General features: G+C 37.3%; 1 protein-coding gene across 2 annotated transcripts; it reads right to left on the bottom strand.

Moving 5' to 3' along the window:
* Positions 1-1,033: 1,033 nt before the first annotated feature.
* Positions 1,034-24,043, bottom strand: rorc (RAR-related orphan receptor C). 2 transcript variants are annotated; one of them, XM_033981620.2, is made up of 13 exons: positions 23,860-24,043; positions 23,692-23,771; positions 17,443-17,472; positions 8,604-8,689; positions 7,941-8,082; positions 7,031-7,318; positions 6,288-6,389; positions 5,938-6,059; positions 4,206-4,338; positions 3,699-3,806; positions 2,977-3,087; positions 2,072-2,181; positions 1,040-1,490 (listed from the first exon to the last, which is right to left on the bottom strand). In XM_033981620.2, the coding sequence occupies exons 2-13, from the start codon at positions 23,741-23,743 to the stop codon at positions 1,326-1,328; spliced, it is 1,449 nt and encodes a 482-aa protein (XP_033837511.1). In that variant the 5' UTR covers positions 23,744-23,771; positions 23,860-24,043; the 3' UTR covers positions 1,040-1,325. The 2 variants fall into 2 exon arrangements, with proteins under 2 accessions (XP_033837512.1, XP_033837511.1); XM_033981621.2 differs by lacking the exons at positions 17,443-17,472; positions 23,692-23,771; positions 23,860-24,043 and adding an exon at positions 16,136-16,336 and having other exon boundaries at positions 1,034-1,490.
* Positions 24,044-24,351: the final 308 nt, after the last annotated feature.

Raw genomic sequence — 24,351 nt, 5'->3', positions numbered from 1 at the left:
TGACAATAAAATGTGGCGCGTTACTTTTAATTGAGTTCACTCTTCTCTTCATCAGAGTCTCTCAGCCGAGGAGCTGCTGTTGTGTTTCTTTGGTGAAAGAGGAGGCTGGGGTGAGATAAAAGGCTCGTTTGAGATGAGGCGGGTGCAGATACGACGCCGTCAATCGGTGCGCGGTGCATGCCGGTTAGTTTTGTGTCCAAGATGCCACCGACTTGCTCTGACGTATGCGCCGGTAACGGGAAGTTTTTGAGCGAGGCGAGCGCAGCAGCTCTCCACCGACTGCGGCCGCCTGCATGGACTACAAACGCGTAATGCATGATGGGAAATGATGTCCTGTCCACACGTGCGTTCACAGCAGATTAGGTCCGAGTTGTGTTTTGATCAGAAACCTGACTGTGTTCTCTCCAAAGAGGAACAGGCTCAGATCAGAGGTGATTAATATTTGAATACTGGACAGAGAATTACAGTGTGTGGCCAGAGAAGGTTAAAGGTTTTGTCTTATTTTACATGGTTTACATTTGAATGCCTTAGTTTTGCAAAACATGGTAATGAATCTTTTCAGTATTTTACTGAAAGCACTTTATTGTTATTGTTTATTTTAATGAACAAAATACTTGAAGTTCAGTTGTCTGAAATTGTGTGACATGTTGATTTATTTGCACTTCAAATGAAATGTTTTATATTTTATTTTTGATACATTCTATAATTTACTTGAAAACAAATGCAATATAATTGCAATCTGTTAAAGTAAAATAAATGTTAAAGGTTCACATCTGTTGTGTTTTTATTGTTTTAACATAATAAGTAACATGGAGTAAAGTAACGCAGAGTAGTTACTTTGCCTAGTAACTAGTTACTTCTCCCAAAAAGTAACTGAGTTACTAACTCAGTTACTTTTTGGGAGAAGTAACTTGTAACTATAACTAATTACATTTTTGAAGTAACTTGCCCAACACTGGTGATTAATAAGGAAAACTGTCTCCTGCCTCATATTCTGGGGGTAATAGCATCACCATGCCCCCATCTCTACAGATTAAAGGCCCAAAATCTACTGATGTAAGCTGTAACAAAGCAATACAGAGGATATTCATATGAGCTGCAACGTTCTCATGTGAGGGGTCCAATTTAAATACTGTTTTAAGTTTAATTTTATGTAAAGCTATTGTATCTTGAGTACAATGCAGGCCTATAACAGTTAAATAGGTCTATATAAATTCATAGAAATAACACATATATTCTAAAAACTACTAATAAGAAAATAGAATCTATGAGTGAATTTCTTTGCTTTATGTTTAGAAAAATATATTTCTTCTCTGCGTATGTTTCTAGAGTGAGTTTGGTTGTTGCTGCTCTGTGTCAGAGGTGAAGAGTTCACGGTACAGAGGAGGGAACAGGGAGTGCGCCGTGTGCGGGTGACGCTGACTGAACCAGCGCAGTTTCTCTGTGTGCAGGATGCAGAGAGAACGCAGCAGCGACATCCTCTGGTACAACTGCAAAACACACACGAGAGAGAGTTACTGACAGTCTTTAAACTTTTCTAGACAAACAGGTGACAAGAACAGGCCAAGTAACAGGTCAGATCTGTGGAGGGAGGCAAGAGGATGCATGTTTTTCAAGGTATTCTTAGCAACATAAACATATGTACTCAATGCAAGATAAAATATTAATGACATACTGTAGAACAAATGAGGTAAATCAGAAACATCTCCATGGAGACAAGCATAAAAGTTACACAGTGCACCTTAAAGACATTACAGATCAACAATAATTTTATAGAACCGTTAAAGATCCTGTTACCTCCTCAAAAGCATATCTAAAGTTGTGTTTGTTTCATTCACACACATTTAAGTAACTCTGCATTATTAGTCTATCTACATCCCAAAGCTCAAAATGGTCTGTTCCAACTTGTGATGTCATAAAGCGGAATTTTTCAGTTATCTTTCCCCTTTTGTTTAGTAAAGATAGGCAAGTGATTCTATAATTAAAATAGTGTAATATGGACATAGAACAAGGGCTTTATAAACCAAACATATGAGGTATAATGTTCAGGCAGATGTGCTGTGGGTTGTACCTTTTGCATTAGACTCTCCTGGTTATCTCGCTGTAAAATATGAGACAGTCCCAGTTCAATGCCTCTCTGCACTCGCTGCACTCGGGCTCTGTCCTCCAAACACGGGCGGTCTACACACATCCGACAAGACAGAACAGTGTAATAGATAAAATATTAAATAAATACATACTTGAATTATTATATTTTATGCTCTGATATTCTGTACTTCATATATATTGCAATTTAATGGAGTTGAAAAGGGAGTATAAAGGCTTCCACTTAAGTTAAGTTCTGCATTAAGCCACTAGAGAGCGCCCTGTATTTGTAAAACAACAAGAGTGGTACAGGTAATTTCAGTTACCTTTACGGGTATCACAGTAATGATAAATAATGATGACTAATGGAGAAAAAATCATCAAAGTAAATGTAAATGTATATATTTATGTGTTTATTTCATTCAATGGACAAATGTAAAGCTACATCACAGTTAAATCTACTATCAATGCAAATCTAAGATATCAACTTGAAATCAACACTGAAAAAGACTGTAATAAAACCACAATTGGAAAAGCACATTTGCATTTTAGTTTTTTTCATCACTTGACCACAGTTTTCACATTGCAACACATCGCAATCTGACAGTGGCTGTGCTAGTGGCTCTGATTGTGGCTCTGATGGTAACTGTGCTAGTGGCTCTGACAGTGGCTCTGATAGTGGCTCTGATAGTGGCTCTGATAGTGGCTCTGACAGTGGCTCTGATAGTGGCTCTGATGGTAACTGTGCTAGTGGCTCTGACAGTGGCTCTGATAGTGGCTCTGATAGTGGCTCTGATAGTGGCTCTGACAGTGGCTCTGACAGTGGCTCTGATGGTAACTGTGCTAGTGGCTCTGACAGTGGCTGTAATAGTGCCTGTGACAGTGCCGTACCTGCATTGAGGAGCACCAAAGCGCTGAACAGAGCAATTTGCTGCTCTGTGAGTTTCAGAGAACACAGACTTTGAGCAAACTCGAACACGGCTGAGATCAGGTCAGCGCAGGCTGCAACAATGCACACATTACATTAGAATACAATACATCCCTGTTACAAACCTGTATCAGACCTGTGCCTGATGTAACATATAAAGACAATCATGTGAATAGGTGTGAGGATATTGTAAATATAATTATATTCACATTTAACATTTAAAAGCAACCAGTTAGTTGTAAGTTCTATTAAAATGACTAAAGCATTCATATTTAAATAAGAACTTTTCATTTGTAGGTATGGTAATCAATCTATTGTGAATACAGGGTTTTTAATTGTTTATAAAGATGCACTAAGTAACTTTTAAGTGTAAATTAGTTTCACATTTGTTCATTTGCAAGTGTTTGTATTGATCTAAAATACCTTGAAAAACATGCAGCGTAAGCAGGCTTATCTCTCCACAGATCTGTTTGTCTCCATGGAGATAAGCTTAATATCATACTGAGAAACTTTCCAGACAAAGCAATAACATCTTCATGGAGACAAGCTGATGGCGGAGCCTCCACCAGAAAAGTTACATAGTGCACCTTTAATATTCTTTTCTATTTAATATTATTTTCACGCTGTCAATAATTCTGTCATGATATTGTAATTCAAATCATCATAACACTCAAGAGAGACTCACCCAGTGACTTGAAGATTTCAGTTCCTGCATATTTTCCATCAAAGTAGACCGTGTTGTTTTCAGGGTTAAAGAAGCGACTCATACGCACAAGAACCACCTCCATAGAACCTGATAAACATAAAGACAGTTTATTAAATCATGATACATAATTTGCATATTTCACTCTATAATTGATAGTGGTAAATTATCATCACAGCATTCATCTGTGGGAGCTACAATCACACCGCCAACCTGTGAGTCAGTGGATCTGACTGCTCATTCAATGATGTTTATGTCAAGAACAAGATTCAAACCGCCAACCGTGGACAAACACTGTACCAACTGAGCTACTGTCGCCCTGCAGTATGCAGTAGACTAAAGAGCAGTGCAACATTTTTCATCTATTTCAGCACTCTTGGGGGTCCCTCGTGGCTATAGGGCCTTAAGCTTAGTCTGCTTATAGGGAAGAGCCGATGTGATTTGTGGCTACCTCAGAAAATAATAGTAAAACAGTAGTACAGTTCTTACCAGCCTTCAGGAGAGCGATCTGGTCATTCTGGCTGAGGATACGGAAACCTGGGATATGTTTGGCAAACTCGACCACGTACTGCACTGCTTCTGTCAGTCTGATCGCACAGTGCTGCCACATCTCATCCACTGTCTACACACACACAGATATATACATACAGTCAGTGTACAGTCACTAGGAATGGGACAAGATCACGTACCACAAGATCCCATGAGACAAAATTGCAACAAAGCTGTGCACACATGTGTGTTTACATTTGGATAATATTGGGCAAAATTCTAAACCAGATTCTGGTTAAATTGTAAACCAGATTCTCTAGCTCTTCCGGGAGAGTCCCGGGTCTTTCCCAGGGTCTCCTCCCAGTAGGACGTGCCTGGAACACCTCCCTAGGGAGGTGTCCAAGAGGCATCTGGAACAGATGCCCGAACCACCTCAGCTGGCTCCTCTCGATGTGAAGGAGCAGTGGTTCTACTCTGAGCACCTCCCGTGTGACTGAGTTCCTCACCCTATCTCTAAGTAAGCGTGGGAAACATGGCCTCAGATTTAGAGGAGCTGATTTTTTCCCAGCTGCTTCACACTCAACTGCAAAGCCCCAGTGTATCTTGCAGGTTCTGGTTTAAGGAAGGCATCATCCGCAAACAACAGAGATGTTATCTTGTGGTCCCCAAATGGGACCCCTTCTGGTCCCTGACTGCGTCTAGAAATTCTGTCCATAAAAACAATGAACAGAACCGGTCACCAAGGGCAGCCCTGGCGGAGTCCAAAATGCACTGGGAACAGGTCTGACTTACTGCTGGCAATGAACACAGCTCTAGTGTTCTGGGATGAAAACCACACTGTTCCTCCTGTAACCAAGGTTCGACTGTTGGTCAGATTCTCCTCTCCAGTACCCTGGAATAAACCTTACCGGGGAGGCTAAGGAGTGTGATTCTCCTGTAGCTGAAACACACCCTCCGGTCCCCCTTTTTAAACAGAGGGACCACCCCGATCTGCCAGTCCAGAGGTACTGTCCTCAACTGCCACACAATGTTACTGAGACGTGTCAGCCAAGACAGAGAGTATCTTAAGTCTCTGGATGTTGTGGGGCTGTCTTGGCAAACCAGATTGCACAGTTTATTTATTACAAGTTAGGTCAAAATCTCATCTTGTCTCATTTTCTTGGGAATTGTGTCTTGTCCCATCCATAAATCACTATATCGACTGTCATTTGGTTTGCAGAATATGAGAATTTGTGATTGAGTTTTAAGCAAATTTACCCCTGCTACAAAATTATTTGACAATTTTACATATTATTAACACAAGGAATTAACCAAATGTAATAATTTTACAATTGCATGCTTCTTTTAACAGCTTTTGGTGCATAAACTGTTTTTGTACATGCACTGCCTTTCATTTATTTCTTGTGTTGTTTTACTTTTTGCATTTAAATTGCTCCTGGCGAATTTATAAAAGTTATTTCATTCTTTCATACATAATAATAAAAATCTTAATTAAATCAGAATATGAAATATCACTGCTAAGTATCACATCTCCTCCTGTTACACAAATGCACAAGATAAAGGGAAGAGAAGAGGAGGGGATTACACCACAACAGATCTCAGTTCTCAGTCTGACTCATTAGACAGCAGAGCACAGTGTCGTCTTAAATGGCATGTTTTGATTGTTTCGTGTGATAGAGCACACAGCCTACACTCAGCGCTAGAGCATCAATAGATTAAGGGGTATTCGTACTTTGCTCTGAAAGGCTTGGACCTCCTCTTTGATGAACAACTTCCAGCGCAGCGCATGCAACTCCTCCACTCGGTACTGGCTCGTCTCACGGTGGGAACGCACAATACTCACACACAGCTCATCTGAGAAATATAACAAAATGAAATTAAAAAGTGAAGTCACAGGGGAAGTGAATCAGCAAGTCTGATTTGATCAATCCACAAATGTTAAATAACTTAATAGCAGCATATATATATATATATATAATATATATATATATATATATATATATATATATATATATATATATATATATATATATATATATATATATATATATATATATCTCAACTTTGTCTTTGCTATTTTACCTATGTTTCTCAGAGAGTGAGGATAGAGGCTGTAGGACTCATCCAAAGGACTGAAGGGAGACATGGACATCAGGTCATAGGAGTTCTGTCTGGACTCAAAACCTGTCAAAGGTTAGAGGTAGAAAATAGTGGGCTTGAAGCAATCAAAGTGATGTTGAATTATTAGGAATGAGAAAAATAACAGCATTTGAATAGTGATGTGACCTTTTGACATTTGGCAAATTTGGGGAGAGATTGGGGTGTTTCAGTTTACAGCACCTGAAACACAGGTACATCCCATAGACTGTATATATAAACGGACATAGTTAACCTGCTGCCCTGGAAGGGGCAACAGTTTTGCTCCAGATTGCCTTTTTAGTTGTTATGATACTTGCTGTCAGAATTCCAAATATGGAACTTGACTCCAAAGTCATCCTTATAAGTACTAGTCTCGATGAGCTTCATTTCACTGGAGCTGAAAGCTATGGGAGATGTCACAATCCCTTAGTCCACTTCTTTATACAGTCTATGGTACACACTATAGACTTTTCTCATCCACTTCCCTAATTGGTCAGCCTCTGTTAAGAGCGAATGACAGATGCGTGAACTTCCAGAAGAAGTAGCAAGGCAGCATAGTTTAGATAGTTCTTTAAGATAATGTGAAACTACTAAGTGTGTGAAAACGGATAACACTGAATGGTAACACAGAAAGAAAATTGTGGCATCATTTTTGTGCCACAGTGAACAGTGTGTGGAGGCCTCACCCCTGGAGTCCAGGTGTGTGCTGCCCTGGGACCCTCTGTAGATCATGGAGGGCTCGGAAGGGGAGCACATGAGGTAGGGGTGTATGTCCGCGGGGTAGTCTCCAGTGAATGGGTAGATGGAGGGCATGGGTTGTATGTGCTGTGATGAGCGCTCCTCTAGTGGTTTGGAGGGGTACGACAGGGCGGCCTGAGCCTGTCCCTGGAGCTGCTGCTGTTGCTGTCTGTGTCTCTCCACTTCAGCTATCAGAGAGTCCCGCTGACGCTTAGACATACGCCCGAACTTCACCGCTGAGAACAGGAGGGGGTAGTGCATCAGTCAGTCAATCTGTCAATCTATCAATGCATGTATCTATCTAGGTACATGTACGCATGAGGCTGAACTGGCGAGGGACAGGAGGGGCAGGTTCAGTTTATCATTAATATGTTGTTATATTAGTTTATCTATCCATCTTAGTATCTATCTATGCAAAGCTAACTGGAGGCACTGACCTGTCTAAAGCACTATTACTCAAGTTAGTCCCCAGTCTGGACTTTGTTTTAACACAATCTGAATATCAAGAGCGTACAACTGGTGTGCTGAATTGTGCAGTTAAACAAGCCCCTTCCACTAAACTTAAAACCTAGCATTAACCAACAATTTTTCACTTAGTCACACCTAACCAAACACTTGAAGAGGAAGGAGGATGTCCGCATGGATCACTGGCTCCAGAAAATGTTCTCAAATTTTATTTTGTGAGTTTTCAGATCACCACATGTAACTGTCACCCCAAGAAGCGAATTTCATTACTGTTTGCTTTTATATTGTATTTTTGAGCTACTGCGTCTGAGTAATTTCCATCCCCTTATGGACCAACACAGTTTATCAAGGCTAAAACAATAAATCCTTGGCTTTAGCTTTAGCGTAGCTCACCATCTCTGCTCATGCCCTGGGCGAGGCACTTCTTCAGACGACAGTGCTGGCAGCGGTTACGACTGGCGCGGTCGATCAGACAGTTACTCTGACGCGAGCACGAGTATGATACTGAGGGCAGCTGGCTCCTCCGGAAGAAACCCTGAAGAAAGAACAGGTATTTTTGTATACTATATTACACACCCAAATTTACAAGAGCAATAGAGTGATAACCAGATGGAAATAAAGTCCATATTTTTGGTTTGTCCATGAGCTCTGAATGTTTGGAATAGTGAGACTAAACATCTTGAAATTTCATTATGACAAAAAGAGTCAGTTAAACTCATTATTATATGTAATCCATTATACATAGTACTAGCAAGCTGGATCACAATCACAAAACCACAAATGTATTTCTATAGTCTTCTTGTGGCTTCTTGCACAGTTGACAATAACAATGTCTACTTTCACTATCCATATGTTTCAGAATGATAACAAACTGGGACTTTTGCTATTTAAACATAAATATTAAACCTTTTGAATGATGAAAAGTCCTCAAAATGTCGCCTATAACAGGAAGATGAAACCCATTAATAGTGAAGATCTCGATTTCTGCTCTGACATCATATAATGCAATCTGCAAACTGTTTAAAACTGTAAAATGTATAAAATTTAAAGTCTCACCTTGCAGCCTTCACACGTGATGACTCCATAATGAACTCCTGACGACTTATCCCCACAAATCTTACAAGGGATGACTTCAATCTGGGCTGAAAAACAAATATAAAAACGAAATATGAATATTCACATTTCCTTTGTATACCTTTTGTATATATATCATATTATAGGCCAATTTATTAATATTTCATTTGTATAATATAAGTCTGGATTTCATCTTCCTGTTTATAGGTGATATTTTGTTTATAGGTGCTAGATTTCCTTCATTCTGACACCCATGATATTGATATATTTGCTGAAACTTCCTTATTTAAATTAGTACAATGATTAAAACCTTTTATAACTATTTTAACAGCTATTTGTTTTGATTGGAGCATTTTCAGCTCATGTGTGCAAGTAATTCTTCTCACGGATTGATGAAGTTATTGTTTAAAAAAGTCTGAGTTTAGTCATTATTTGTACTTCCCCTTCATATTCGTCTCCTTTTGTCCTTTGAACACAAATGAAATCAAACGAAATAGACAAAAGCTGTGCGTGGAATATGTGCAAATGGAGAGGGAGAGTGTGTGAACCTCAAATCTTTTTAAGTGGTCGGTTGCAGCTCTTTCACTCTGACAGCATCCTTCTTTCATCTGTTTGATTCTTTGTCAAATCCCTCTCTGTCTCTCTCACAGAGGAGACACTGCCAGTAAGGCTCTGTCGCCATCATCACTGCCAGTAATGGACGTCCCCACACTCCCCTCTCCACACAGTGAACAAGACAAGCTCTCACACCAACTACATTCGCGCTTTGTCATTTATAAATCTCTTATTATTCCACAAACTCATGCAGAGGTGCAGGGGAATGTTTTAGGGGCAAGGGTAAATGAGCAGAATGCATGTTTGTGAAGAGGACTAGGGCTCTCATATTTTTATATCCATGTTTATTGGAGTTACGAAAAGGTTGCACCGTTACCATAGCAATAAATCATTCAAAACAAAATACATATTCTTATATTCATGGTTTTTGAAGTTATGAAAATGTGGCACCGTTGTCATAGCAACTAATATTCAAAAACAAAATAATAGCGCTTTTGGAAAGAAGCACTATAAACAGGAAGCTGACACCCAACAATAAAATACTAATGTGGTTTATAAATGCATTCTTTTATAAGGTGACATGTCCCGACGACTTCATGCCGTGTCTGCCCAGTTCTCCATGGACCCGAGAAGTGGGAGCCCTGCTTAGACTGCTGCTGCCTCCACTTTCCACCCTCAACCCTCCACCTCGGATAAAGCAGGAGAAAATGCCTGGGTGGATGTTTTATAAGGATTGTGATTTTGGAAACAGCTTGTCTTGCATTGTTTTTTATTTAGAAATGATAAAATGCATTGATCTTATGGAAGGTTTTCTCAAGCCCTTGAAGAAGAAAGACTTTGTAGTTTATGTGAGTTGGGAGAAGTCGAAAGTGAAAGCTCATTTTTGTTGTATTGCCCATTTTATGACAAATTTAGAAATCCTTTATTTGATGAAATGTTCACCCAATGCCCTGATATGTTCTGGTTTAATGATGACAACAAGATGAAATGGTTGTTTTATTCCAATCTTTATACGTCATTTCTTTGTAAAATCTGGAAGAAGCGGCAGATGAGTTGGTTTAAATGAGTCTGTTGGTTTTTGTAACACACGTCTTGCCTATTGTATTTTGTTAATGGTGTCTTATAAGTCCATTAAAGGGCTCGGCATTTTTTGGATGCAAGACACAATAATAAAATAAAATAATAATAAAAAATAAATTAAAAAATACAATAAAATAATAATAAATAAATAATAAAAAATTAAATAAAATAAAACTATGTAGTTTTTTTCCAGTACATAAATCCACATAACTAATTTATACATAATCCATTTATGCCATTACACTGCATTAAGCTATTTCTATATTTATACTTGTCCTGGAGCAAACTGACAGTGAAGTGGATGCTGCTGCCAATGTCTAACCCTTCAAACACACGCAGTCACACAGTCATGCTTCACAATCACACAGGAAAAGTGGATAAAATGTCTTGCCCAAGAACACAACAATGACGAAAGGGCTAAAGCTGGATTAAAACTGCCAACGTTATATAAAACAGCCACTGTATTTGCCAACTATAACCTGTGATTTTTGATTATGTAAATGTTAAATAATGTTGTAATGTTTCAAGTCTATAGGAACTCTCATCCAGGAATTGAACTGAGCAATGAAGGGCAAAAGAATGTATGTCAATGGGCTAACTACTTAACTTCTGTCTCCTCCAACAACTGTAACAACCAACCACTTAATATGTCACTGTTACACTGCCTGTAGTAACATAACTGCCCATAGTATTTCCGCGATTAACTGTGTCAGATCATTCACGAGTGTGTTAGTATGTCAGTTTGTGCCCTCTTTTATTGTGAGTAGCAACAATGACTCCTCTCACGGGACCTGGACAATATTGAAGTATATCACATCTACACATACTGCAACAAATACTGCAACAAGCACTGGTCTGATACCAGAAGTTAATGAGCAGAATATCTTCAAAATACTTTCAGACATGCTAAATTACAATATTAATAAACAAAAACAGTTCACATATAATATGAATTAAAGCAAAACTGGATACTTTGGGGCAACAATCGCTATTTAATAATCTGGCCACAAACCTTTTTACACACACCTGCATCTGATTTTAATGTCTTATATGGACTTGTTTGTCTTTTGTTTGTACTGTATTTTAAACAGGGGATCCACGAAAAAGAGAGTCTAAGTGGTCTCATTGGGTTCCTCTGTGTGAATAAAGATAAAGAAAGAATTGCTTCAAGAATCACATGCATTACTTGGATCTAGGAGGTACTGTGTTACTATCTAAAACTGCCTTGGATAAGTAGTCATAAGTTACACCTTTGAAAACAGTATACACAGTGGACTGAGAGAGATGAGACTTACTGTCATTGGGGGGAGAGATTTGGTGGTCTGGGCTATTTTTTTTTTTTTTTTTACTATTTCACTTCTGATTGTCAACCTCAAAAAACAGGAAATCCACTGGGACCCACAACCTTTCACTGTTGAGTCACACAAACACACACAAGCACAGTCACACAGGCATACGGACGCACACACACACTCACATTCTGACTGTAGACTGCATCATATCCACTGACAAACCGATATTAACCTTGTCCAGTTTTCAGTCTACTTTTTGCTAAGATACTTTCTGCTTCATCTAAAATATATCTGTAATAACAACCAATGGTAAAACACTAAGAATATGTTTTTATTAATGGAGTATTAAAGTGTATTATGTTGATAGGCATGCATCTGCACGTTTCCATGGAGATGTTATTGCTTTGCTTGGAATGTCCCGCAATACAACTTATCTATCTTGCATTTATTCAGCTACAGGTGTAAACGAAAACTGACATGGAAGGGTGGGGTCATTGTCTTGTCTCTTTGTCTTAGTGCAGAACATGTGGAACATTCAAGGTAAAGCATAAATATCATATAGTAAAAAAGACTCTCTATCAGAAAAGTTACATAGTGCAGCTTTAAAACACTAGAATACTAAAATGTGCAAGTACTGTATTGTATTTGCAAGCATTCTCAATAAAAAAATACAATGAAAAAAGATGTTTGTGACAGTATAAGGCTACAAAACGTTATTAAATATACAAATTTGATGGTTTTAATAGTGCAACAGTGAACAAAATCCATACGGAAAAAAAAACAAAAAAAAGTTTAAACTCCAGTAGTACTTATATTTTAGCTGTTTAGAATATGTAATCACATTGTTCATCAGGTTTTTGTTTGCAATTCTTATCAGCAGCCACAGGCCTCAACCAATCCTCAGTTTCCCGTGAGTGCACCCTGTATGAGCTCTGTACAGTGAGAGATGGAGAGATAACAGCTTTGAACAGACACTCTTCTGCCTCTGCTTTACTTATGCGACTAACACAAGCACTTTTACAATCTGTATAAGACTATTCTCTTGCAATGTCGTCCTATTGTTATTAAAGGTCCCATATTATGCAAAATTGAGTCTTGTGAGCCATATTATAATGTAACCTCATCAAAAAGATACCTGGAGTTGCGTTTTGTTTCATTCACACATGTTTGAGTAATGCTTTATTGTTATTCTTTCCACATCTGCAAAGCTCAAAATGTTCCGTTCCAACTTGTGATGTCATGAAGTGGTAGTTTTCAAGTTAACAATCAGCTTTTATCTTTTTTGTTCAGTAGAGATGGGCAATTCCAGGGCTGAAATCATCCAAATCATTCTAGTGAAGGTGTGTGGCGTTTAAAAACACAGTGGAGCGCTGCCTGTGTTACCACATGATGACATCACAAGGTGTGTGAGTGTTTTCTGTTTAAGAGAAAAACTCAGACTAAATTTGTAGGATTTGTGTGTTAAACGTGTGAGTGAAACAAAACACAATTCCAGGTATGTTTTTTATAAAAGCATCATAACATAAATCAGAAAATAATGTAATATGGGCCCTTTAACATGTGTCATTATTATAAAGTGTTACCAAGATTTCAGAAGTAATCTTAACTTTTAATACTTGGAATAAATGCTCTGAGTACAGTAGACTGTTGGCGATGGGAACGGAACAATTTCAGGTCTTGTAGTCAAAATAAAAGACTTACACCTCCTACACATCCGCAGGTTAAGAGGCAAGAAGCTTTTCACGATTTTCAGTAATGCAATTTTTAATATTTCAAGATATTGAGTATCTTGAAAAGCGCTATATAAATAAAATGTATTATAAAAAAAACAAAAATAATAATAATAATAATAAAAACTCTCCTGTGTCAAATCTCAACAAAAGCATTTACGCAAGAAACAACAGCTAAGGTATAATAAAGAAAATAAGTATTTCAAATTAGTTAAAAATAAAATTATAAATAATAAAATACGTCTGACTGTTTGATTCTGGATTAGGAAAAAAAAAAAGAAATATATTTTATACCCGTAGTACTTTCTTGATCAACACGGTAAATATTTGGTTTAGAAAGCGAGAACAGACAGGGCAGCACTGGTAATAAGGCAAAAATAACTTGGGGATTTGCTGATTTATGAATTATATGATTATGATTATGATTATGATTATGATTATTATTATTAGTAGTATTTTGTGTGTTTTAAAGTGGTTTAAAACATTATCACATTACTTGCAAGCACCTCATTTTGAGATTGAATAGATAATCTTTAGCATCTTTACATCTTCAAATACGACCAATACATTTATCTTGATTATTCTATCTCAGTAAAACAAAAATAAAAATATTTTGTTTAGAAAAAAAAAACAAAAAAAAACAGGAGTGTGTCTTAGCGTGTGACAGGACGCACATTAGCAGGTGTGGGAAATTCGGGGTTCAGAAAACGACAAAAGAATACGTGAATTATCATAAACAATCATAATCTTTTGATGTTTTTGAGTGCGAGACAATGAGGCGGCACCAGTAGCATTTGTAAATTTCAGTTAACCAAAGTCGCCTGAATGTGTCACCTGCGCCCTTTTATCTGGTACCCAACGCACTGGAGAAAACTGCAGGGTTTGCACCAGAGGAACCAGGAAATCCTTTGAGATGAAACTACTAAACAATGAACATCCGTCATTACGGCTTTGGTTCAGATACTGCACTTTTAGGTTCAAATAGATGAATCCTGCGCAGCTGTCAGGGTAAAAACCTGTAATGCTGAGGTTTGCCCCCAAATACAAAAATACGTTCACCATGGATATGCTAATAGATATGGTCTGAAGTTTAATAGTCAAGTTTAATCTGATGTACTAAGGGTTTTATGCTGCAAATTGACAATTTTAAACAATAAATTTGTCGTTGCACTGTCATTATCTTACTGTATCCTCTTAGGCTGCATCCTGGTTTGGCCCAGTTTATGATGTAGATTTGGTTTGATCCTGTTCAGTCCTAGTTTAGTCCCAGTCTAACCCAGGTTTAGTCCAAACTTAGTCTTAATTCTGATGAAGAGTTGAAAGTGAACACAGCTAAAGCTAGTCGCGTGTCAGTGTGTTTTGAACATGTCGGTCTTCTGTCGTATCACTGCACAAAATACCAGGGACCATCAGCCTTTGTTTATTATAAATACAACTAAATCATGAACTGATGCCAATTTTGTTTTATTCATTTACTTTTCGAGGTGATAAATAGTTTCTCAATCTCTTAAAATGATAAATATTATAAGGACAAACATTACAAATATTATAGGCTGCGATCAAACCAGAGCTAATCCCAGGCCTAAACCCTGGGCTGGACCAGAACTAAACCAGAACTAAACCAGTGTACGGGTTATGCCTTAATGAACTACTTCAACTACACATATGTAATAGTTGCTTATAGTTCATTCTCTGTATTTTAAACCTAATGAAATTGATTGTGCCTTGTTGCATTATCTACCTCGCACTGTAAATGTGGAAGTGAAAAAGTGTAAATATCTGAGACGCGAAACGTAAAATCTGAGTCATTTTCAAAACCATTTGGGCTCAATCACAAAGCAGTGTGACCGATACAGTATGTAAAGTGACCTCAGAATATGCATGAAATATAATGAGAAAAACTGATAATCAACCGACAGTAGTTGATGAGAAATTATTATAACCGCCTGAAGAAGATAAAAGTGCAAGGTTCAAGTAGTGTTCTGGGTTTAAGGTCTCTCAGAAGCAGCAAGATGAATGGCAATCAGATAAAAAGGACTAAGACTGTGATTATTTAAGTAAAAAAATAAAAAATAAAATAAAAATCTGCTAACCTTCCAGCTTAGACCTCTACACACTTGTGCTGAAATGCCGACTTGTATTTAACTGTTCATATTTCAGGCTCAGATGCAGAGTTAGAGCCACAAGCCAAATGCTGATTTTCATTTTGACTATAACGACAAATTCAGACCTACTTTGGCCAGTTCAATTCCATGCAATCATTTTAAATTGGACTTCACTGACGATAAGGTAAGACATATCTGATCCCTGTCTAGAAATATTATGTCAAATAGACCTAAATATATGCAAGACTTTATCAGACAGACCTTATCACAATCTGTTCAACGAAACACAGTGGTCCCGGCGATCCCATGCTCTTGCTTTTCCTGATTGTTTCAAAGTATTTATTTTCATTGTGATTAGCAGGTGATGCTACCAAGCTAAGTTCCAGGTCAGATCTACGAAGAGGTGACCATGCTCTCAATAATAACACACATCATTACAGATCATTTTAAGCCAGTGATTATATTAATGCAAGTTAAATGTGTTTAATGCCATACTGTGGTAACTTCCAGGCAGAGTAATAACATCTCTATATGTAGACAAAGGTACAGGTAGCGTGCACTCCACCAGAAAAGTTACGTAGTGAAGCTTTACTGTAACACAAACCCTTTTCAAATGTTAGCGTAATTCATGTATCTTTTTGATCATTTGTCTGATAATGTGAACATTATCAGACAAATGATCAAAAAGATTGTTTCATGTGTTAAGTCATGCCCACACACATATAGGTTAAGATGCACCAAAGAATCCCTACCTCGCAACATCCTCCTCTGTTCTCAGCCGTGTCCCACTTTCACAAACTCACGTTTCTCTCGCTATTGACAAACTAAAGTCTTCCCTTTCCTATGGCCTTGTATCTTGGATGGGTTTTGTCCTTGGCGTTGGCAGGGCTGGGTGCTCACTACTGCACAGATGAACAAATAAGAGTTTTGAATGACAGACCCGCCTTGTCGTGTCTTCCTTGTTCGTGTGTGTTTGAGCATATGTGAGAGGAGACAATCAAAGGGAAGGGGGACAGTCCCGTGGTTTGACTTTCTCAAGGTACTTTTTCTTTTACCTTTAAGGCAGCAGTGGGCGACACTGACAAAAATGGATATTATCACGATGTATTTTTTTAGCTGAATGCGTCTGGGTTTAAGTTTACATTGCTCAAAATACAAAGTGATTGTAAAGTGCCCCAAAAATGCAAAAACATCAATTACTCAAATGTGCAATTTCTTTTGTTCTTTCTACAGTTAAGAGATTTTTAATGCACAATTATGATTTTGAATATCTTCCAAAACAACAATTTCAGTGCAATTTTAACAACCTGGCAACCTTCCGGAATGACAGCAACCCAGATTTTAGAATTTGGCAAAAAAAATATGCTTTGATAGGCACAAAATTGATGGAAAAACAAGTTTCTTTGGCAAGTTGTTTAAAATTATATTTGAATTGTTCATCGCTATGGAAACAGTCCCACATGGGTAATTGTATAATGGACAAAAGGGACAATATGGTTCCAGTATGTGTTAGCAGAGGTTTCAGAAAGTTGGTGGTCTGATGTCTGCCAACACACACTGTAACTCTATGCTCCTCCATTACTTGCACACCTGCTGCAAGTGGTTTTGCTGCATTTTAAGAATCCTAATATTATTCACTTACATTAGAATTCTACATAGAGCGATTACACAGTAGTTTGAACTGAACAAGACCTCTCAACTCTCTGATAACCCGCCCAGGTGCACAGAGCTGTGGCAGAACGTGTTAAACCAAGTAGTTAAAAAAAGCAGTTTGATATCGCAGTGATCTCCTCGTCAATACCAGAGCTGTTTTGATCAGTACAAGTATGTGTGTGTGTGTGTGTGTGCGTGTGTGTGTGTGTGTGAGTGTGTGGTGCGGGTACAACAGGTGCGCATGTCATATGGCTAGTGGCCCAACTCCCAACCCCGTGCTGCCTATGCTCCAGGTGCACTTCTGCATGTTGCACCCCGTTGTAGTTAAGTTAACCACAGCATATGCCCATATCTAGCACAAACACAATCCAGTAAGTGCATACAACAGTTAGGGAAGAGTACTCACTGAGATGAGTCTTCTTGGACAGAACTGCTTCTACAAAACAAAGAAAATCAGTTATTATTTTCCATGTAGAAGGATTTTTCAAACACATTAGCCCATTTAAAATATGCAATATATTGATCTGAATTGTTGATTTCTAAAGCGCCCTCATTTTCCATAACACTGACAGTCATGGGAAGTGTATGTAATGTAATGTATGTCGTAAGCGTTGAGCGCACCAAAAAAGGACACAAAAACAAGATGGTTTTCAAAGAATCAGGCAACCCAAATGACGAAGCTCATTCAGTGGTTATACTGAATCTTGAGAACCAAAAAATGTCAAAATGCCGTTTACATAAAGTGAATAGATCTGCTTTCAATAGTTACAAATGTAAAATGTGTTTTGCATATTTTGTAAATTGACACATACATTTGTACTTAATCATTATTTCATTTGTATATATACATTTTCATTTCATGCATTTATTTATTTTCTAGATTGTTTTGATTGAACAAGTGGACTACAGTGACCAACTCTTCCCCCTGGTCCTTAAAGGTCCTTTATTCCACATAATTGACTCTTGTGAGCTTTAAGTCATGTTCTAATGTTGTTACCTCCTCAAAAACATACCTGGAGTTGTGTTTTGTTTCACTCACACACGTTTGAGTAACCCTTTATTATTTGTCTGTCTACATCTCCAAAGCTCCAAATGCTCTGTTCCACCTTGTGATGTCATTAAGTGGTACTTTTTAAGTTAACAGCTACTTTTTGTCTTTAGTTCAGTAGAGATTGACAATTCCAGAGCTGAAATCGATGATGATTGATGATTCTAGTGAAGGTGTATGGAGTTTAAAAAACACACTGGAGCACTTCCTGTATTATCACATGACATCACAAGGTGGAACAGAGTGTTTTCATTTTGAGAGAAGAACTGTCTAATAAATATGCAGGGTGTGTGTGTTAAACATGTGTGAATGAAACAAAACACAACTCCAGGTATGTTTTTAATGACAAAACAACATTATAACATAGATAAGATACAGGTCCTTTAATAAAGTTATGATTTAAAAAAATATTAAGTGTCTTGCTCTGTATTTGGTTACTCTTTTTTATATGATAATTGTATTGTGAGGAGTATATTGTGACATTTACACATTTTGTTGAAACCCTTGTGTTATGTCATGAGCTGCCTCCAAACTGCATATGATCTCACGACCTGTCAACTTTAACAAAGAAAACACAGAGGCTGGTGGGCGACTATGAAGCAATCAAGGCTCAATGCGTGTCTGGCTGTTTAACCACAATTGTGAGAGAGTCTAAATTGCACTGAGGGCAGGTACACTAAAAGAGGGGGCACATTTCAGACCTAGTGTTATTTATGGACTTGTACGTGACAAAGGGGAGATAAGTATATAGAGATAAGTGTCATTGGAGAGTTAGCTGAAGCTGGCCTGGCGCTGTGGTTTCACTGTCTTCCTCCTCTCATCAAATCTGTTTTGCTTCATAAGCAAAAAGCATGGAATGAACCAGACCCACAAACAAGAGCGGAAAATACACAGAAAGTTCAACACCACCAGAGTCACTTGTCAAGGCTTGAGACCAGAGACATGTAGTGGAATCAAAGGCCACAAGACAGCTCTGTAGACACGAGACACATTTGAGTTCTTTTGAGTTTGGAAATCAAGTGTGATCATATATTTGAACTTGATCATAACCAAATTGTGTTATGAACAGAGTTTATCACAAAAGAGAAGTTTAATTTCTATCTGATTCATTACTATTGTACTAATAGTAGTGAAAATCAATACTTAAGTTAAGATATTTAAACCTGATCCTCACCAAATTTTGTTATGAACAGAGTTTATCACAAAAGAGAAGTTTAATTTTGATTTGATTCATTGCTATTGTACTAATAGTGATGAAAAACAAAACTTAAGTTAAGATATTTGAACCTGATCATAACCAAATCCTTTTATAAATAAAGGTTGAGGCTGTTGCACCATATTTAACCTTATTCAACTCATCTTTCTTACCATGTTGTTTTTTATACTTTTGTCCTTGTTCATTCAATTTGACAAACAACTGATAGGTTCTATGTGTTTGTTATCACCGTCTGTGAAACAATTGCCCCTGTGTGAACTAATAAAGGGTTTAAAATTTATCTCACAAGACAAGTTCATAAGTAATAAGTAATGAAAAGCAACAGTAAAGTTAATAATTATATAAAGTTATAGCTATAGTTAAAGGTATTATGTGAAGTTAAACAAATAGCACGTTTTCATATATATATTGTTAATTTAAGTGTAAAGGATATATGATTAGCATTTGTCTCCATTGACTTGCTTGAAATGAATGAAAAAATGTAAAAATGAAATAATTAAGGCGCACTGACTAACTTTTCTGTACATGATACGTCACCGGCTTGTGTCCATGGCGATGTTATAGCTTTGCCTTGGATGTTTTACACTGTGACATTAAACAAATCAATCTATCATTTATTTAATTAAGTAAGAATGTTTTTTTTGTGTGTAAGAGAGACACAAACAGGTGGCAGAACTGTGTCAAAAAAGTTACGCAGTAGCCTACACCGACTTGATATGTTAATTATAACTTACATTTTACTGTAATTCTGTGTAACTACTGAGTGCTGGTCTCATCAGAAAAACAGGTGTTTGTTGGTTATGAGAGTTCCTCTGGTTTATGAGGGGTTTTATATATTTAGTAAGCGCTGTCAGTAAATCAGGTCATTACAGGCCACAGACATGATTACGTACTGTACTGCTTCATTCAATAAAAAACACCAATTCAAAAACACACAACTTATTTTATTATATTACATAAAGTAGAAATGTTGTTAGGATGATTATATATATTTATATCATCAACGCATTAAGTACAGTAAATCTTGTACATTTTCCATTTGCTTTTTTATTACAGATGATCTACAGAAAATTGTGTAACTGTTTTTGTGTTTTTGTTTCTGTTGGTCTGTTGGCACCATTTTTCTGTGCTATGACGACTGCTGTTGTGATTTTGATAGGCCTGTCACGATAAAAACTATATCAACTCATGGCTCAATATATAGATGGACAGATGGAACAATAGTTTTTGGGGGTCAATATTTCTCGAGGGGACTTTTTCCTTGCACTAGTGAGAAAATTTGCAATTTTTTTTAGATTTGAGCTGTAAAAGTTTGCATTATGAACTAGTAAGGCTCATTATTGATAAAAAACAAAAAAAACAAAACAAAAACTATGCAAGTGTTGCATTCTGTTATTTATTTATTTATTGTATTTTATTAACAATATTGTAGATTAAGAACTTTTTGTGAATAATTCTGCTTTTCATTTGAGTCTCAGTTTTATCATTTATCGTCTACGTTTACTTCAACAATATATCGCACTTCAAAATGTATTATTGTGTCAGGTCTACTAGACGTTGGGCATCTTCACTAAGTGTCGATTACTTCTCTCAGAATCCTAAGCTTTTCAGTTAAGAATGTAGAGCAAATACATTTTGTTAGGAGTTGGCGATATTGACAAAAAATAATACCTCAAAATGTGCAAAAATATGCCTGCAAGTGCCGTGATTGAAGTATGACACGTCAAATGAACCACAAAAGTAGACCTGTCATGAGAACTAATTCTAAAGTACTATATAATGCTACAGAAACATATTGTGATAAATTATAATATTGAGACTACTTTATGCCACTAATTAAGATTTAGATATTGCATGACAATCCCTGTAAACCATTTTTAAATAGACTGTTTAATTGAAGACATGAGCTGCAACAAATAAATAGCAGAATGTACCAGTAATTTGCCATAAAAGGTTCAAATCTTATCATGTAACAACTAAAATACCCCAAATCTCCCCATTTTTGCAAAGAAAACATGCTCACAAAAATACTGAGGCCCAAAACATATTGTTCCTGCTTTTGTATATTGAATGATAATTGTCATGACACAAAAAGTGCAGAAATCACTTATTTATATCATTATTTGAAACATTGCCAGTTTGCTTAATCTGCATTTTTAGCCCTTTTAAGAGTTGCATGGATTTTTAAGACAATGTACTCAGTGTTCTAACTTTGTACACCTCCAAAACCACAAACGCATGACTCATTTTTCATCATATCTCTCACTTTACACCTTAACGCATTTGATCAATTCATCAGTTATAAATGCTAATACACTGAAGACAAAAATCTGCAGTAACTTCAGTAAACTATGGCCTTTAACCGTTTAGAAAAGTACCATAGTAAGAATATGAAAAGCTTTGAAAAGTTGAGAAAAATAAGCTGACACCCACAGCAGCCACTAAAACCAAGACTCTGTCAAAGACTCACTTCAGCAAAAAATTAACACTCGGCAACCGCAGTGAAATTCCACCTCCACAGATTTCAACTGAACATCCAGTAAGTCACTACAAACATCGTCTCACTGAACAGCTCACATCTGTACCACTTTACAGTCTCATTAAAGCCTTCATTAGGTATGAACAAACACTTAAGTTCAACTAATTCAAGTGTAGCTGTTATAATGTGATACCCAGCCTAAAGTCTTATTTTATAAACTGTGTAGAATAAAATTTAAAGTCATCTTGAATATAGCCAAATGTCTTAAGAACTGTTTAAATAAAATTGAAACTGGAAAATTAAAGTTGCACTATGCAGGGTATCTGGTGGAGGGTCCGACACCTGCTTTGACTGAGATGTTCTTTGTTCAGTTATAAATGTTTTATTGCCCAACAAATACTTGGTTTGGTGGTCAAATGCTCATCTCCATGGAGACTGATAAGTATTATGTTACTAAGTATTATGTTTTTTCTGTGGGGAAAAGAAGTTTTAGACCACTGTATGTAAAAACATGTATGTGCCCTATTAAGAAAAAAAGTTTGAAAAATGTGTACCCTAAAGCATCAAGAGCCCCATCGTGAGGTGCTTGTTACATTGTTTAAAGGCTCAGTGTTACCTAACTGTACTTATATACACATGTCACATTTGAACTAAAGGAGGTGATTTTGAATTCTGATAGATATTTTCTCATGAAACTGTGAAGCCCTCAGTAGAATTTTTAAAATCAGGATCCAGTTCACATGTCGAAGAGAATTAATATCTGAGAGGTGATTAAAATATAACAAACATTTCAAAATGTTTGAAGAGGGCGATACTTCACTACTTTCTATATAACACCTGTAGAAAATTGCAGACTACAATTTGAAAATTGCACCAACTGAAATAAAGATTTTGATTTGATTGCGATATACATAACTAAATCTTATTCAGTGATTAAAAATAGTTGAGTTTTAATATTTTGAGTTCAGTGTAACTTGTGCAGTGGTTCTCTGTGGCAACAATCTACAACACTAACCTCTTGTATAAAGTTAAAAGCGGCTTTGAAAAGTAAATAGCCTTTCCAAAAACAGAATCAAAATGAGAACTAATCCCTGGGATTACTCAGATTTCCTGTCACTGTTACCCACTCAGAGCGTCTTAAGAGCAGCTCAGTCAGTGGTTCAGGGCTGACAGGTAAAGATAGACAGAGGAACCCGAGGGGATAGAGCTAACACTTAATGAGAGAAGACGGACTAGACTATGTTTGCTGGAGACAAGGCACAAACTGAAATCAGAGTCAGGGTTTGATGGATATAGGCAGATGGTGGGAAGAATAGCCAAAAGATGTACTCAAGGAAGAGTTACATTATTTCAAAATAATACTAAGTAGAAGGACAAACATTATTTAAGGAAAATACTACTCAAGTAAGAGTAACTAAAAGAGCCTGAGGTAACTGTTGGGACGTAACATCTGATTTAACATTTAAAGTTAATGTGATTGGAAGGACAAAAAATTAAATAATACAAAAAATCTGGTATTTTCAAAGGATAGACACAAAAGGAGAAAAACTAAATCTTATCTGAAGTAACATATTGTCAACATGAAGCTTTTGTTACTTGTAGATTTACTCACAGTTGGAAGAGTAACCAAAACTTTTAATCTTTTAAGAGCTCTGTTACACTGTACAATATATTACTCAAGCAGGAGTAAGAGTATGCTGCTAGAAAAGTACTCTGAAAAGCACAATTTCTGTAAAAAGTTACTCAAATAACTAACCTGAGTACTACCCACCTCTGGAGATAGGCTGCAACTAGTGAATTGTTTGTTGTTGTTGTTATTTTTATTTTTTTGTTTTTTTTACAAGTGCATAGCAGTCATTGGCCTATAATGTTGACACTGTGTTGTTGCATACTCTCCCTGTCCCTCTCTTACCTCTCTTGATCAGGGTGTCACCAGGAGGCAGGAGGGGCTCTTCATAGTCCATAACTCTACTTCAACCCAACTGTCAGCTCCTACACGCATGCGCAGAGAACAGACATAACCTGGTTAACATAACGCATTCACCTGTCCACTTTCTTTGTATCAGAAAATGTATCTTACCTGATGCGTTAACGCCCGGGCCGGCGCAGACACTTAAAGTCTTGCACGGACATTTCTCCCGTTCCCAGTGCACGCGGCAGCTTCCAGGCCTGTTTTGTAATTATATTCCCATAGCGGAGCAGTCCAACACCCCACCCCCGCTCACTGTGCGCTGTCCCTCTGCCCTGTGTCCACTATACCCAGCGCGTCCCAGGCTGCGCGGCCCGGAGAGGTTATGTCACCAGCCGGTTACGTAACGTCAGTGGATCGGGTTCTACGGTGGAGAAACGTAATCCCGTGTTGCTACTAATCTAACCATTCAGTAGCCATGGCACAGTGCTTTTACGCGCACGAATTGGGGCCACACTCAGAACTGACACGTTACCAAATGGGTTTCCTTGGTCTAAAACTCAAAAACTAGACGATGTTTGAAGGGAGCTTTAGCCACAGAATAAGATACAGGACCTAGTTAAAGTGGTAGAGCAGTTTGTTTAGTTGTACACATGGATCAAA

Source organism: Periophthalmus magnuspinnatus, chromosome 16, assembly GCF_009829125.3.
Source record: "Periophthalmus magnuspinnatus isolate fPerMag1 chromosome 16, fPerMag1.2.pri, whole genome shotgun sequence".
Taxonomy (NCBI): Eukaryota; Metazoa; Chordata; class Actinopteri; order Gobiiformes; family Gobiidae; genus Periophthalmus; species Periophthalmus magnuspinnatus.
The sequence above is the reverse complement of the archived record's forward strand: the minus strand, read 5'-3'. Positions and strand labels throughout refer to the sequence as shown.

Bases quoted from the DNA above. Each gene is read 5' to 3' on its own strand.
- rorc (XM_033981620.2), bottom strand. From the start codon at position 23,743: ATGGACTATGAAGAGCCCCTCCTGCCTCCTGGTGACACCCTGATCAAG. The intron at 3,807-4,205 runs GTAAGAACTGTA...TATGTTTATCAG, and splicing joins GATCGCTCTCCTGAAGGCTG to GTTCTATGGAGGTGGTTCTT. The intron at 3,088-3,698 runs GTGAGTCTCTCT...GCATTGTTGCAG, and splicing joins TGAAATCTTCAAGTCACTGG to CCTGCGCTGACCTGATCTCA.